Raw genomic sequence first — 18,307 nt, 5'->3', positions numbered from 1 at the left:
CTCTTTGAGGGTTTAGCTGTAAAAAATAACCTATCGTTTGTTGAAACCATCGTATGTTGAGTGATCCGTGCAATGTAAAGTATAGGACAGTGGTCTACAACCTGCGGACCTCCAGATGTTGCAAAACTACAACACCCAGCATGCCCGGACAGCCGTTGGCTGTCCGGGCATGCTGGGAGTTGTAGTTTTGCAACATCTGGAGGTCCGCAGGTTGAAGACCACTGGTATTGGAGGTTATACTCACGTGTCCCCGCTGCTCCGGACCATCACCGCTGCCCAGGATGTCGCCGTCCATCGCTGTCGCCGCGTCCCTGGGGTGTCCCCGCGCTCCGGCAAGGCCTCTGCTTCCCCGGCATCCGAGCTCTCCGTCGCCGCCATCACGTCGCTACGCACGCCACTCCTATTGGATGACAGGACGGCGTGCGCAGCGACGTGATGACGGCGATGGAGAGCGCTGACGATGCAGGGGATCCCGAAGAGGACGCGCCGGAGCACCGAGGACAGGTAAGTGATCGTCAGCGCACCACACGGGGCACCCGTAAACGGCTATCCGGTGGCAGCTGAAGCAGTCTGCGCTGCCGGATAGTCGTTTATGCGATGGCCCCGACATACAAAAGCATCGTATGTTGATGCTGCCTTCAACATGCGATGGCCTCTGAGAATGATCGTATGTTGAAATGATCGTATGTCGGGGCCATCGTGGGTCGGGGGGTCACTGTATAGGCAGACTTCTGTTTTATCACAATACTGATCTAGTAAACCAGAGCGGTCTCTTCTTCCTTTTACTTTTGCTAATTTGTTTGTGAGTAAGAGAGAGAGAGAGAGAGAGAGAGAGAGAGAGAGAGAGAGAGAGAGAGAGAGAGAGAGAGAGCGGTCATTGTCATCAAACATATCAGAGCGCTGTCAAAGTACAAAGGGGAAGGGACAATAACTCTTAAAGTGTCCCTGTCATTTAAAGGGGTACTCCGGTGAAAACCTTTTTCTTTTAAATCAACTGGCTCAGGGAAAGTTAAACAGATTCTTACATTACTTCTATTAAAAATGTTTAATCCTTCCTGTACTTATTAGCTGCTGAATACTACAGAGGAAATTCATTTCTTTTTGGAATGCTCTCTGATGACATCACGAGCACAGTGCTCTCTGCTGACGTTATTATAATAATAATAAGTCTTTATTTATTGTTGTCCTTAGTGGGATTTGAAGCCAAGGCCCCCAGCACTGCAAGGCAGCAGTGCTAACCACTGAGCCACCATGCTGCCCTTAGCATACATCTGCTATGCACGGTTGTTAAAATGGACAGAGAGGTCAGCAGAGAGCACTGTGCTCGTGATGTCATCAGTGTTCCAAAAAGAAAGGAATTTCCTCTGTAGCATTCAGCAGCTATAAGTACTGGAAGGATTAAGATTTTTTAACAGAAGTAATTTACAAATATGTTTAACTTTCTAGCACCAGTTGATTTAAAAGAAAAAAGGTTTTCACCGGAGTACCCCTTTAAGAAAAATGTTGAGGTCTCAGAGATATAACCAAAGTTTTAATTGGTCGGGGCAGAGATATATCAAAACCTGTGCAGAGAAAAAGTTGCTGAGTTGCCCATAGCAACCAAACAAATCACTTTATTTTTTATTTTTTGAAAAGGCCTCTGCCTCTGCAAACATAAATAAGCTGATCTGATTGGTTGCTATGGGCAACTCAGCAACTTTTTCTTTAGACAGGTTTTGATAAATCTCCCCTATCAATATATATATATATATATATATATATATATATATATATATATATATATATATATAGTGGTTTAGTGATAACCTAGCCAATAGGCAATTTGTTAAATGAATGCTCAGCTCCTCCTGCTCTATAACATGATACCTGCAGATTGTACTGTATTGTATATATCATCTGCTTAGCTCCTCCTGCTCCATAACATGATACCTGCAGATTGTACTGTATTGTATATATCATCTGCTCAGCTCCTCCTGCTCTATTGCATGATACCTGCAGATTGTACTGTATTGTATATATCATCTGCTCAGCTCCTCCTGCTCCATAACAAGATACCTGCAGATTGTACTGTATTGTATATATCATCTGCTCAGCTCCTCCTGCTCTATAACATGATGCCTGCAGATTGTACTGTATTGTATGTCTGATCTGCTCAGCTCCCTCCTGCTCTATAACATGATACCTGCAGATTGTACTGTATTGTATATATTATCTGCTCAGCTCCTCCTGCTCTATAACATGATACCTGCAGATTGTACTGTATTGTATATATCATCTACTCAGCTCCTCCTGCTCCATAACATGATACCTGCAGATTGTACTGTATTGTATATATAATCTGCTCAGCTCCTCCTGCTCCATAACATGATACCTGCAGATTGTACTGTATTGTATATATCATCTGCTCTGCTCCTCCTGCTCTATAACATGATACCTGCAGATTGTACTGTATTGTAATATATCATCTGCTCAGCTCCTCCTGCTCTATAACATGATACCTGCAGATTGTACTGTATTGTATATATCATCTGCTCAGCTCCTCCTGCTCTATAACATGATACCTGCAGATTGTACTGTATTGTATATATCATCTGCTCAGCTCCTCCTGCTCTATAACATGATACCTGCAGATTGTACTGTATTGTATATATCATCTGCTCAGCTCCTCCTGCTCTAAAACATTATACCTGCAGATCGTACTGTATTTTAAATGTGATCTGTTTTCTTTAGAAAGGGTCATCCAGCAGCTGGGGGGAGGGGGGAGCGGTTTTTAAAAGTATGCCCATTCTTACCTCCAGCGCTTAAGCAGCGTCTCCGGTGTCCTGCTATAGTCCCTTACAGCGATCGCCTTTCTGAGGTGCAGCATGATTGTTGGGACCAGGAAGCATCCGGGCCCAGAGTGTTACACAGCCAGCGATTCGCTGAGGGTCAGTGTGACACACACGGGCAGCTCAGAAAGACAATTACTGAGGGGACCAGAGAACTGGTGGCACCACGGAGGAGCTGGATGTATGTAAAGGTTTATGTTGTTGTTTCCCACACAATGGCCATATTTAAAAAAAAATATACAGGGACAGATGGGGATGCTGGAGCCGGCGCCGGGAACTTGTGACATCATAGCCCCCTCATGACGTCACGCCCGCCCCCTCAATGCAAGCCTATGGGAGGGGGCGTGACACTCCCCCTCCCATAGACTGGCATTGAGGGGGCATGGTATGACATCATGAGGGGGTGGGGCTATGATGTCACAAGCTCCCAGCACAGGCTCCAGCGTTCGGAGCAGTTTGTTCCAAACGCTGAGCAGCAGAGTACCCCTTTAAGGCCTAAAAACCAGAACATTGAGAAACCAAAAAAAAAAAAAACAGCTGGCAGTTAGGTGATTCCATAGTGACAATAAGATTCCCAAATTGCTCCAAGCCCTTACCTGTGGTGTTCCTTTGAGTTGCGGATTTTGGCTGAGAAGCGGTCACACAGCTTTTCAAGGCTGCGGGAATATTCCAGGTTGATCTCCGCTTTCCTGCGCAGGAATTCGCTCAGTTCTTGCAGCAGCTGCTGTCTGTGCTCCACCTGAGAGTCGATGCATTTTCCCTGCTCAATCAGCTGGCTGCGGATTTCTGAGGAGAGGAAGGGAACAAGACACCGTAAACATTATACAGTGATCCCTCAACTTACAATGGCCTCAACATACAATAGTTTCAACATACAATGGTCTTTTCTGGACCATCGTAACTTGAAACCAGACTCAACATACAATGCTACGGACAGTCCAGATCTGTGAAACCTGTCAATAGCTGGAAGAACTGACCAATCAGAATGGGCATTCACTGGTAAAACCCCTGTATTACTGAAGTGTATGCACTGACTGGTGTCTGGTAGTGCCCCCTACAGTACAGGGAGGTATTACATGTTCTGTACTCTTTACCTGTATTACTGAAGTGTATGCACTGACTGGTGTCTGGTAGTGCCCCCTACAGTACAGGGAGGTATTACATGTTCTGTACTCTTTACCTGTGCAGGGTTACCTGCTCCTTTGGACACCAGGTAAGGGCAACTCCATGTTACTTTTTTAGGACATTGCGTGTACTGTACAGGACCCCGAAGAAGCTCCTGTCCTCTACATAGACCAGTGTTTCCCAAGCAGGGTGCCCCCAGCTGTTGCAAAACTACAACTCCCAGCATGCCCGGACAGCCAAAGGCTGTCCGGGCATGCTGGGAGTTGTAGTTTTGCAACAGCTGGAGGCTCCCTGCTTGGGAAACACTGACATAGACAGTGATTACCGGTCCCAGCAGATCTTTATTACTTTTATATGTAAGGATTTGCTTTATCTGTATTAGTTATCTACTTATTTTTCTTTAATTCTCACTTTTTCCTATTTTTGGATGACATTTTGGTGGCTTCAGAACCAATTACCAGATTTCCATAGAGTTCTGGTCTCAACATACAATGGTTTCAACATACAATGGTCGTCCTGGAACCAATTAATATTGTAACTTGAGGGACCACTGTATGTGTATATTCTTTTTATATCTACAGACTATAGCCATGTTCACACGTCGGGAGATTCCACTGCAGCACTGAATTCAATGGGATTCTGCTGCTCTGTGCACATGGCGGACTTTCCCTTCCAGATGTTTCCAGCACGGAAATTGCGATTTCCATATCTGCACAGAGAATGAACACGTTCATTCTTTGTGCATAGACTGCACAGAAAGCATAGCCATCTATGAAACTGCGCATTCCCGTGAGGTCTGGAATGTTTGCACAGAGATTCTCCGGCGTGTGAACATAGCCTAAGACTGCTAAGAAAGCAATATATCCGTGGTCTCCAAACTGTGGACCTCCAGCTGTTGCAAAACTACAGCTCCCAATACAACTTTCAACTTGGTTACTTTGTTTTCTTATAAGGCTATATGATGAATGTTTATTAGCTGGGGTCCCTAACGGTAGGACCCTCATTAATCACTAGAATAGGGTCCACAATCACCCTTCCCCTCCTCATTGCACCAATGTAGTAAGACAGGGCTGGACATTTTTGGTATGAATCTGGAAGTAATTAAAAAAAATTAAAATTAAAATAAAAAAAGGAGTCAGGATGCCGCATGTCACATAACGTTACATCACTAAGCAAAGTGACGTCATATGATCAGTCATGTGTACCCCCATCTCCCCCCAGTGTCACATTTATAAGGGGACACTAACCTTGGATCTCATCTTGAGAGTTGACAGTAACAGATTCCAAATGCAAATAGCACACTTGAAAGGAACTCTGGACCTTTTATCTGCTCATTGTAATTGGGATACTGACAGAATAACACACCTGGCCATGGAACAGCTGAGAAGCCAATTGTCCCATTACTTTTGGTCCCTTAAAGTGTACCCGTCAGATCCAACAAAAAAAAAAACATTTTTTAATATATCACTCAGTACCTAATCCTGACCATGTACATCTAATTTTTATGTGTCTGGCACCTTTATTTATTTTTTTTATTACACTTTTAATTTAGCTCACTAGTCTGAATTCCTCTCAAATGGAGGGGGCGTGGCCTCACTGTGCAGGTCTCCGCCCCCTCCCTCAGTATGCTGTCTGCTCACATCTCCCCTAGCATTAGCAAAACTACAACTCCCAGCTTGTCCTCACTGACAGTAACAGGACACAAGCTGACAGTGGGAGGATTTTTCCCACTTGTCAATCAAGGAAGTGTGTCCATGACATAGGTGATGACTCATGGACACAGCAGGACTACTATGTGTCCAAGCAGGCAGGGGGGCAGTTGTTTGACTGGCTTTTTCAGTATGAAATACTGAAGATTTTCTAATGAAAGCAATTACAAAACCTATTGGTTATACATGCTTTACAACATATCAAAAGTTTTTGTATCTGACAGTGCCCATTTAACAAGTGGGAGGCACAAATGCAAACTGTTGTAATTCCTACACCGTTCACTGGATTTGGATGTAAATACCCTCATATTAAAGCTGACAGTCTGCAGTTAAAGCACGTCTTGTTAGTTTCATTTCAAATCCATTGTGGTGGTGTAAAGAGCCAAAAATGTTAGAATTGTGTCGATGTCCCAATATTTATGAACCTGACTGTATATATTGGCTTTCTCTAAACCAGTGTTTCCCAACCAGGGTGCCTCCAGGTGTTGCAAAACTACAACTCCCAGCATACCTGAACAGCCAAAGGCTGTCCAGGCATGCTGGGAGTTGTAGTTTTGCAACATCTAGAGGGACCTTGGTTGGGAAACACGGCTCTAAACCTTCTCATCTGATGGCAGTATACATCTAATTCCTCCATGATGTCCCGTAACCCTCGTATCTCCGATGAAGGCCTTCTCCATGAGTTTTATATAATACACTAGTGCCACAATTGTATCAATTTACTGTCAAAGAGTTTTGCCAGGGCTGGTTATTCTAAAAACTCTGACTGAGGTTCACACGCTGAGTGGTCTTGCTCTTGCCTCCTTGTATCATCCGATTCATTGGGAGATGTTTATTCGTATAGTCGCGTTACCCTGCGGGCTAAGATTCAGCCTCTTTCGCTCGCTTGCACAGGAATTCTACTGCTAGGACATGACAGCTCTCTATGTGCAACAAAAGACACTGACTGCATGACCCACCCCCCACTTAGAACTTCAGCAGTAAGGGTGGTCAACCGTGCTTGAAAGGGAGGAGGGGGCACAGTTACACAGCAATTTGCACTTTCTTTGGAGAAGTATTCCTGGAGGCTTACTAGACATTTCATTATATATAATTTTTTCTTAGGTATCTTAGACTAGTCTTTTCATGGTCCTCATGCAAGCATTTTCGGGTTCAGTGGGGTTTAAAGGGGTACTCTGGCGCTAAGACATCTTATCCCCTATCCAAAGGATAGGGGATAAGATGCCTGATCGCGGGAGTCCCGCCGCTGGGGACCCGCGTGATCTTGCATGCAGCACCCCGTTATAATCAGTCCCCGGAGCATGTTCGCTCCAGGTCTGATTACTGGTGATCACGGGGGCTGGAGCATTGTGATGTCATGGCCCCGCCCCTGTGACATCACGCTCCGCCCCCTCAATGCAAGCTTATGGGAGGGGGCGTGACAGCTGTCACGCCCCCTCCCATAGGCTTGCATTGAGGGGGCGTGCAAAAGGATTCTGCTCCCTTAAGTTAATACTTTGTAGCGCCACCTTTTGCTGCGATTACAGCTGTAAGTCGCCTGGGGTATGTCTCTATCAGTTTTGCACATCGAGAGACTGAAATTTTTGCCCATTCCTCCTTGCAAAACAGCTGGAGCTCAAGAAGGTTGGATGGAGAGGAGAGCGTTTGTGAACAGCTGGAGCTCAGTGGGGTTGGATGGAGAGCGTTCGTGAACAGCTGGAGCTCAGTGAGGTTGGATGGAGAGCGTTTGTGAACAGCTGGAGCTCAGCGAGGTTGGATGGAGAGCGTTTGTGAACAGCTGGAGCTCAGTGAGGTTGGATGAAGAGCGTTTGTGAACAGCTGGAGCTCAGTGAGGTTGGATGGAGCGTTTGTGAACAGCTGGAGCTCAGTGAGGTTGGATGGAGAGCGTTTGTGAACAGCTGGAGCTCAGTGAGGTTGGATGGAGAGCGTTTGTGAACAGCTGGAGCTCAGTGAGGTTGGATGGAGAGCGTTTGTGAACAGCTGGAGCTCAGTGAGGTTGGATGGAGAGCGTTTGTGAACAGCTGGAGCTCAGTGGGGTTGGATGGAGAGCGTTTGTGAACAGCTGGAGCTCAGTGAGGTTGGATGGAGAGCGTTTGTGAACAGCTGGAGCTCAGTGAGGTTGGATGGAGAGCGTTTGTGAACAGCAGTTTTCAGTTCTTTCCACAGATTCTCGATTGGATTCAGGTCTGGACTTTGACTTGGCCATTCTAACACCTGGATATGTTTATTTGTGAACCATTCCATTGTAGATTTTGCTTTATGTTTTGGATCATTGTCTTGTTGGAAGACAAATCTCCGTCCCAGTCTCAGGTCTTTTGCAGACTCCATCAGGTTTTCTTCCAGAATGGTCCTGTATTTGGCTCCATCCATCTTCCCATCAATTTTAACCATCTTCCCTGTCCCTGCTGATAAAAGCCCAAACCATGATGCTGCCACCACCAAGTTTGGACAGTGGGGATGGTGTGTTCAGGGTGATGAGCTGTGTTGCTTTTACGCCAAACATAAAGGTTAGATTTTGGTTTCATCTGACCAGAGCACCTTCTTCCACATGTTTGGTGTCTCCCAGGTGTCTTGTGGCAAACTTTAAATGACACTTTTTATGGATATCTTTAAGAAATGGCTTTCTTCTTGCCACTTTTCCATAAAGGCCAGATTTGTGCAGTACATGACTGATTGTTGTCCTATGGACAGAGTCTCCCACCTCAGCTGTAGATCTCTGCAGTTCATCCAGAGTGACCATGGGCCTCTTGGCTGCATCTCCGATCAGTCATCTCCTCGTATGAGCTGAAAGTTTAGAGGGACGGCCAGGTCTTCGTAGATTTGCAGTGGTCTGATACTCCTTCCATTTCAATAATATCACTTGCACAGTGCTCCTTGGGATGTTTAACCCCTTAAGGACCGGGGCTTTTCCCATTTTTTCATTTTCAATTTTTCCTCCTTAACTTAAAAAAATCATAACTCTTTAAAATTTTCACCTAAAATTCTATATCATGACTTATTTTTTGCGTCATTAATTCTCCTTTGTAATGACATTAGTTATTTTACCCAAAAATCTACGGTGAAACGGGAAAAAAAATCAATGTGCGACACAATTTATGAAAAAACACTATTTTGTAAGTTTTGAGGGCTTCTGTTTTTACGTTTTTATCCTGTGGATAGGGGATAAGTGTAATGCCGCTGCAGTTGTCCTTTAAAGGGGTACTCCGGTGGAAAACTTTTTTTTTAATTAACTGGTGCCAGAAAGTTAAACAGATTTTTAAATTACTTCTATTAAAAAATCTTAATCCTTCCAGTACTTATTAGCTGCTGAATACTACAAAGAAAATGTGATTATTTTTGGAACACAGAGCTCTCTGCTGACATCACGAGCACAGTGCTCTCTGCTGACATCTCTGTCCATTTTAAGAACTGTCCAGAGTAGGAGAAAATCCCCATAGCAAACATATGCTGCTCTGGACAGTTCCTAAAATGGACAGAGATGTCAGCAAAGAGCACTAGGCTCAAGATGTCAGAAGAGAGCACTAGGCTCGTGATGTCAGCAGACAGCTCTGTGTTTCAAACGGAAAAGAATTTCCACTGTAGTATTCAGCAGCTAATAAGTACAGGAAGGATTAAGATTTTTTAATAGAAGTAATTTACAAATCTATTTAACTTTCTGCCACCAGTTTAAAAAAAAAAAGTTTTCCACCAGAGTACCCCTTTAAGCATTCACATGTTCGCAGAGTCCTTTGGAAGCCACTTATCTCCTCAAGAACAAAAAGGAGCGAGCAATTGAAATCCAACACTCCCGTTCTATCTCTACCCCACTAATTTGGTCTAGCCAGAGTCGGAAGGCTTCCATATACATTGAACAGTCAGCTAGACTTGCCAAAATGGTCAGGTTTGGACAACTTTTATCTAATGTGTCCCTTAGGCAAACAACTAAAGATCCGAACAAACAACTAAAAGTATGCTGTAAATGCAGCAAAAAAATATAATAATAAATGTCTTTATATTATGTTAGACCAGTGTTTCCCAACCAGTGTGCCTCCAGCTGTTGCAAAACTACAACCCCCAGCATGCCCGGACAGCCTGTGGCTGTCCGGGCATGCTGGGGGTTGTAGTTTTGCAACAGCTGGAGGCCCTCTGGTTGGGAAACGCTGGTCTAAACATATTAGACACTACAGATAGAAACTGCTACACATAAACTGGTATCTGGGGGATCACTTTAATTTTACTGTAAACACGGTATAGTAATGGATTGTGCAAAATCTACACTACTACTAATAATAATGATGATGATGATGATGATGATGATGATGATGATGATGATAATAATGATGCTATTAACAGCCGCAGCCTTTCTGCACAGTGGGCCTTTATTGCATATCACCACGGGACAACTGGTGACATATCCTATGACCTTTACAATGCAAAGCAAACCACCGAGCCTCGGCACAGCGGTAAAATATACTATCTATAAATAGCGTGAAAGAAGCAACCTACCTGAAGAGAATACCCAGACAGCTTCACGCAACAGAATTCCGTAATTTATTCCTACAACCTTGAGATGAAGCGGTGCTGACCCTTAGTTATGCAAATCCTTTTGTTTCCGTTTAAAAAAAAAAAAAAAAATGCTTTGACGGTACGGCCCGCATGTCGACTTGTTATGGACGAGCTGCTATAATTTGACGCCAATACTGGAGCAATACTTTGGTGCCATTCCTCTTTAGAAGAAATCCAGCGTTCGCTCAGAGGTCCTGTGTAAAAACTGTACGTTTATTAAAGGTCCATTAAAACAGTGTAGCAGACGTCCTAGAACGATAACAAGAATCCTTTACGTGTTTCGTGGTAATTACCACTTACTTAGTCATAACCCCCCGAAATGCATCAAGTTTGATTATCCTTGTTCTAGGACATCTGCTGCACTGTATTCAAGTATCTTTATTAAACAGTGTAGCAGATGTCATAGAACAACAAGTTGCTAGACGTATCTGGGGGGGGGGCTTATGGGCCTATGACTAAGGGGTAACCCCCTTCCCCCGAAACGTGTCAAGAATTCTTGTTCTATGGAATCTACTACACTGTTTTAATGGATTTTTTTATTTAGTTAAGTTATTACACAGGACCTCTGAAATACGGGGTGGGACAAAGTCCAGGAAGTGAGAGCGGGACTAGAACTCCGCCGTCCTGACTCCTGTCTGAAAACAGAGAGGAGGGGGTTACAGAGCAGCTTGCAGTGATTGGATGAAGAGACCCAGCACAGCACAGAAGACTCAGGATGGAAGATGAGTCATGCAAAGTGCAGGCATGCCCCCTCCAGAGCCCAGGATAACAAACCAAGTAAGAAACAGAAAGAAGGTATTTGTGAGAAAAATATAGGTGCTATACACGTTAAAAAAAAATATATGTACATGATTAGGATTAGGTACTGAGTAACATAACTAATTTTTGTGGGATATGACAGGTACTCTTTCACGCTTAAAGTAGTCATGTCAAGATTACCGTTTATCACCTGGGGGGGGGGGGGGGTCGACTGATAACGAAAAGAGGGTCCCATGTATGCAAATAGAGCGTTAACAGATGCTCCGTAGGATCCCCATTCCCATAACGGGTGTATGCGAAAAGGTGATATGTTGTAATATTTGGATATCCCCATTTTAAGGTGAGCATAGATGAAATAGATAGTGACTGGATATTTTGGAGAAATTACGTGTACAGCACCGCACAATAAATGAGTGCTATACATTAAAAGCCATACAGCTCCTAAGCCAATCTAAAAAAAGTTATCCCCATTGGTTGTATTTATTGACTTATAGATAATAGTAAACTAAGTAAAGTGTCCTATCCTCCAATACTAGTCCACCCCATTAAGTCATTAGCCTAAAATGACATCAGCCAAATAACCATGGACATCAAATTGCTCAGGACAGAATTCCATCTCATCAGGTTAAATTCCTTCCCAAACTACAGCTAAAAGGGTATGTCCCCGGGGACATGGACAATGCAGGGCTTTACCCATATAGGTCTCCACTAAGAGCTTCTCTCTTGTGTCCTGGAACCGAGAATGACATCTGGTCTTAAGTGCAAGACCCCCCCCTACACTGCCGAATTGACTTTCTGAACCACAAGCGACCTCACCCCTTTAACAGCAGGAAGCACTATATGACCTCTACTTTACGAAGTCAGATGTATAGCGGGGTCAATGGACCACTAGATTAGGGAGGAATGTTGTATTTTAGGGTCTCTTTAGGGTAGTGTTTTCCAAACAGTGTGCCTCCAGCTGTTGCAAAACTACAACTCCCAGCATGCCTGGACAGCCGAAGGCTGTCCAGGCATGCTGGGAGTTGTAGTTTTGCAACAGCTGGAGGCACACTGTTTGGATAACACTTCTTTTAGGGTCATACAAGATTTCCAGAAAATTACGGAATTCTAGAAAATTACGTATACATTTGTACATAGGTCGTGTGAATTTAGTTGTCACAATATTCATACTTTTTTTCAGGATATAAGAGTTTTGCTTCATATCAAGCTGATAATAAAAAAGTGCATGCTGGGAGTTGTAGTTTTGCAACAGCTGGAGGCACACTGTTTGGAAAACACTTCTTTTAGGGTCATACGAGATTTCCAGAAAATTACGGAATTCTAGAAAATAACGTATACATTTGTACATAGGTCGTGTGAATTTAGTTGTCACAATATTCATATTTTTTTTTTTCAGGAAATAAGAGTTTTGCTTCATATCAAGCTGATAATACAAAGTGCAATGTAAGCCGCTTCAGTACGTGTCATACGAAGCAGAACGCACAGCGCAGCATATTTTTAAGTCATTCTCCTGCCAAACTAAATTCTGAATTTGTGACATGAATCAAAACCAATTCTTACTTAACACCGATGTTATTTAACCGTGTCAGAAATTGGGTGGAAGGGGGGGCGGGGAAGGGAAAGAAATGCTTTGTGCAATGGAGTAGTGAAGATTTTACTATCTACAGCTGTTGATATTGTAAATACTGTTGGTTTTGAAAAGGTTTTTTAAAATACATTAAAATCGCTGCTGCAGCACCCCGCTATCATTACTCGCGATCTTGCTCTGCACGTAATGACGGGCAATACAGGGGCCGGAGCATCGTTACGTCACGGTTCCGCCCCTCGTGACGTCACGGCCCGCCCCCGTCAATACAAGTCTATGGCAGGGGGCGTGGCGGTCGCCACGCCCCCTGCCATAGACTTGTATTAAGGGGACGGGCCGTGATGTCATGAGGGGCGGAGCCATGACGTCACGCTGCTCCGGCCCCTGTATCGCCCGTCATTACGCACAGAGCGAACTCGCTCTGTGCAGTAATGATGGCGGGGTGCCGCAGCGGCGATCCCCGGGGTCCCCAGCAGCGGGACTGCGGCGATCTAACAGCTTATCCCCTATCCTTTGGATAGGGGATAAGATGCCAGGGGCGGAGTACCCCTTTAAATGACTCCCTATGTGGATTTTCAATATATTCCAGAAAGAAAATCTGCAATACTGAAGTCATTGTGTATACAGATAGCAAAGAAAATGTGACACATCAGAGACATTTGTGGAAAGGTCACAGGAGGGAAATCAAGAAGATGGGACTATAAAAAGAGTGGCGGGCGATCAATAAGTATAAATATAAACACAAAGACGAAACAAAAAGGTGCTTAGGACATCAAACATACTTGGAACGAAGGCTTTCCAGAGCATGAACCATTCCTCATACGTAATTATTAGCCTAAGGGCTTAAACATCCCATTTATTTCCGTTTAGACAACCCAGAATAGAACGCTCTATATTCCTGGTTACTCCGGCCACAGAGCGACATCCAGGACCGGAATTACTTTTCACTTCATTACAGGGTGTGATAACCACTCGGGTCCATCCATATGGTGAAGCTGCTTCTAATCCCGGACGGCAGTCGCATGATTCACTTGGTAATGAGAGGGTAGGGGGCAGTCATGGAAGACTATGAGGTCAACTTCGTCCTAACATAAGTTTTAGGTTATACTGAACCATTTCTTGGGCCACAAGAAAATTACCCTTTAAGGAAAGGATATCGACCGAAGGAGTCCCCACAAGGTACACGACAGTAAAATTAGAAGCTCCAGGGCCAGGTGCAGAAGCTATAATTGAGACCATAAAGTACTTGCTGTTAATGTCGCTCTGCATAGCATGACAGGCCACGGCAACGTCTACTTTTCTATCTTATTTTATGTTGTGGGCGTGTAGGCCCCTCAGGCATGGAGGTCAAATGGCAAATGCAACATCTGGAACCCTAAGTTCAACAACTATTTAGAAGTCCTTTACAAAGGCAGTAACACACAATAAAGAAAGCTGCTGAAAATACTTATTTTCAATGGAGTATAAAAGGATAAGTAAACTTAAGATTGGTGTGAGAATTTGGCATGGTTCACCAGGGATGGCTTTCATGAGAAAATCATTGATGGTGACCAGTGGTTGGGGTCTACAATCTTGTTCCTTCTGACAAAAATTATCTAAGACATTTAAATCTAATGTATAAGAGAACTTTAAAGTGGTTATCCACCATAAGGTGATTTTAGTACGTACCTGGCAGACAGTAATGGACATGCTTAGGAAGGATCTGAACTTGTCTTGGGGCTAAATGGCTATGTTGTGAGATTACCATAACACTGGGGCTAGCTTTTTGTGAACTGGTATTTCCTGTTTGACTTTTCTTTTTTTGACTACAAATCCCACAATTCCATTTTACTCCCTCCTACACATCAGCCACCCCACCCATTGAAACATAAATGACCTGCATCCATTCAAAAGACCTGTGGTTTTCAATCAGGGTGCCTACAGCTGTTGCATTAGTTGCAGATTGACCAATCTCCCACCAAGCAATCGCTCCACCCATTGAAGCAGACAGGCTCCCTGTCATCAGCTGACTAGTGATGTCAGATCTCGGCCGCAGTGCAAGCTGGGAAAAATCTGAGACAACAGCCATTTTGTATTCTGTTAAAAATAAATATTGGGGTGAAAATGACAGAAGAATTGTGAGAAAACTGTCACACACAGGTACATACACTATATTATGAACTACACTAACTTTACAGCCCCTGTAGTATAGTCAAATAAAAAAAAAAAATCATGGAATACCCCTTTAAGAGTGCCTCCCACTCTAGCATACTTGAGCCATCCATACAAAAAATAGTTGAGCATTCATTTGAATGACCTCAAAAATCTGAGACAACAGCCATTTTGTATTCTGTTAAAAATAAATATTGGGGTGAAAATGACAGAAGAATTGTGAGAAAACTGTCACACACAGGTACATACACTATATTATGAACTACACTAACTTTACAGCCCCTGTAGTATAGTCAAATAAAAAAAAAAAAATCATGGAATACCCCTTTAAGAGTGCCTCCCACTCTAGCATACTTGAGCCATCCATACAAAAAATAGTTGAGCATTCATTTGAATGACCTCAATGTAATTCAACGATTGCCCTCTAGTAGCAGGGGTTGGAGAAATGCCTGGCCAACCAGCCATTTTTTTGAGACAACTCCTTTAAAATGTGTACATTCTTTACATACATTTGTGGTTCATAAGCATCACCTCACCAAAAGACCACCTTGTTGTAAAGACCACCCCTAAAAGATGTAGTGTGGACCATCAGACCTATGGCTTTGTTCACACACTGCAGCAGTGTACTGCATGGTCAATCACAGGGCAGCACACCCGCACACACTGGTAGTGTTGCTCGCGAATATTCGCAATGCGAATTTTATTCGCGAATATCGCATATTCGCGAATTCGCGAATATTCTCGAATTCGCGAATATTCTCGAATTCGCGAATATTCGCGAATATAGCACTATATATTCGTAATTACGAATATTCTTTTTTATTTTTTATTTAGTTATTTATTTTTCACAGTACACATCACAGTGATCATCCCTTTCTGCTTCCAGCTTGTGTGGTGTAAAGAAAGCTCTAATACTACTGTTTGAGACCGGTGTGCGAATTTTCGCATATGCGGAAATTTGCATATGCTAATTTTCGCATATGCGAATTGACGCTTATGTTAATTTCTGTATATGCTAATTTTCGCATATGAGAATTTTCGCATACACTAATTTTCGTATATGCGAAAATAAATCGAGAATATTACGAATATGCGAATATTCGCGAATATATGACGAATATTCATCCATATATTCGCGAATATTCGCGAATACGAATATGGCCTATGCCGCTCAACACTACACACTGGTATGGTTTCCCAATGGCCACACATTTTTCACTAGTGAAATACATATTTTTTTTATCCTGTAGCCAAAAACCACACCACAAAACCGCAGCAGTTTGTGGTAAAGCATGTGTGATTTTGCAGCACTGTAACTGTCCATAAAATACACTTGTTTCTTGTGAATACTGCATAGAGTTTATCGATGTTCACTTTACACATGGGGTGGATAAGGCGACGTGGCTGTAGGGCCTACAGGCTTTCTGTTCTCTGCCATCTCACACAAGAAGTGAAAGTATGTCAGAAGAGGAAGTAAAATCGCATTACAAAACAGTTTATTTCCTCCAAAAAGTACAAGGAAACCCTTTATGCACAGAAAATACGTTCTTATGAGAATCCTCAATGACAGTTCTACATATATTGCATTTCTATAATTGCTTGTTTTACGGGAACGCCAATGTCACCAGCTCTACACTACATCTTAGCACCAACTATGCCCAGTGATAGTAAAATATGTGGTTTGGCAAGGAACAAAACTATAAGCTGATGTTTAAAGGTTAGACCTGGACCTGACCAAGAGGAAAATTATCCCTTGAAACACATTGTCCTTAATAAACTACTTGAAAACCATATCCCGCCCAGCTTTGTCCTGTCTCGGCCAGTGATTGGCTATTCAGGAAGGTCCTGCAACCAGGAGAAAGCACAGAAGACACCAAGACCACATGGTGGAAAACCGGATCTGCAGCAGATTTACAGGGGAATGGAGCTAGGTAAGCTTTAGTTTTTTGAATTTCCCCCTACACCTTATTAAAGGGGTATTCCGGCCAAAGACATCTTATCCCCTATACAAAGGATAGAGGAAAAGATGTCTGATCGTGGGAGGCCCGCCACTGCGAGCCTTCACGATCTCTGTGCAGCACCCGCATCCTATGCGGGGCTGCTTCCCCAGTCTCTGAAACCTCCGTGTTTTCGGGACTGGAGACGCCCCTCGTGATGTCACACCACACCCCTCTCCATTCATGTCTATGGGAGGGGGCGTGACGGCCGTCACGCCCCCTCCCATAGACATGAATGGATGGGGTGTGGCGTGTTTGTCACGTCTTCAGTCCCGGAAACACAGAGCTTTGGATAGGGGAAAATATGTATTTGGCCAGAATACCCCTTTAAATTAGATCGAAATAAATTGGGGGAGGATAGACATGAAATGGGAGGTGGACATGACATGGGGGAATGGACAAGAAATGAGGAGATGGACATGAAAAGGAGGGGAATAAGACATGACATGAGGGGAATTGGTCATGGAGTGTGGGGGGAATTTCACCATTTATATATCATATCGCAATCACATATCGAAATATTTCTCTCAATATGACATTTTCCCCAAATCGTGCCCTAATACACACAACACTTCATACACAGTCTATGAAGAGTCTCTTTTAACATTCTCCACATTGCTGCTGGTTTCTGTCGCGAGGGATGTCTTGTAAATCTGGGTGAGGTAGTGGAGGGCTGAGGGGATTCTTACTCCCTTAGGAAAATCTAATGGATTTCCTCAACTATCTATCCAGTTAACCGCAGGAGACAGACCCTTCTGTGTAACGCAGGCTCAGGGTAAATGACACAGTACTGCAAAGGAAGGATAACCTACACCCTACACAGGAAATGGCTGACAACGTGGGCTGCGTGCTAACATATACAGTCATACACATAAAGAGGTATGATCCTGATGTTTACACTGCTATTGCTAGTGTTTCTGGTGCTGAGAGGGTTAATTCCGTGATCATCAAGTCTTCCTCCGACACTTTTTTTTGCTGGCTGTAGGAAAGTCTTCAGGTACCTCCCTGCTTTGCACAGACCTGGCCTTGTGTGCACACGCAGGAAGTGGCTTTTACTGACATGAATGAGGCATTGAAGGTCCAGACAAGCTGGCGGATTGGCATCGCCGGCCCATAACATTGCCCCAGCAGGGGGAACATAGCAACAACACTACTTTGCTAGTCTAGGGCATAGAAACGCATACAAATGTAGGCCTCGCTGCCAACCTCTTCTGCCTTCCCGTGTCACGTTCCTTAAAGCTAAGACCCTAAATACATTGAGTCCTTTCCCTGTTCTTAATATAGAAAAAAGGAAAAGAAGGGCTTAACTGAGCTCCATCACCTGCGTACTGTACAACATTGACTTCTTCATGACTGCAAGTGTGGTGTCCCGGCACCAAAGGCGGCCCTGTGGGCTGCGGATCTCTTCGGGCCTGCCTGCAGCACAGGTGTTGGGCCTACTGAGTGACTGTTTGTTATATTTAATATGTGAAAAATATATATTTTATTTAACAAATATGAAAATGACAAAATTTACTAAATTTAAAATATGGAAAAATAAAAGCAAGGCACTACAAGCACAACTGCAGGTGAGTGGAGGAAGTACAGCAGGCACGAATACATGGAATG

General features: G+C 43.7%; 1 protein-coding gene across 1 annotated transcript in view; it reads right to left on the bottom strand.

The window, feature by feature from the left end:
- The window catches only part of ARHGAP4 (Rho GTPase activating protein 4), a 112,162-nt gene that overhangs the window by 57,871 nt on the left and 35,984 nt on the right, over positions 1-18,307 (bottom strand). The window contains 1 exon segment of the mRNA XM_056539235.1: positions 3,425-3,614. Within this exon segment, the coding sequence (XP_056395210.1) occupies positions 3,425-3,614 (190 nt within the window).

The sequence above is a fragment of the Hyla sarda genome, chromosome 9, assembly GCF_029499605.1.
Source record: "Hyla sarda isolate aHylSar1 chromosome 9, aHylSar1.hap1, whole genome shotgun sequence".
In the NCBI taxonomy this organism is placed as follows: Eukaryota; Metazoa; Chordata; class Amphibia; order Anura; family Hylidae; genus Hyla; species Hyla sarda.
This window is presented reverse-complemented; position numbering and strand designations above follow the sequence as displayed.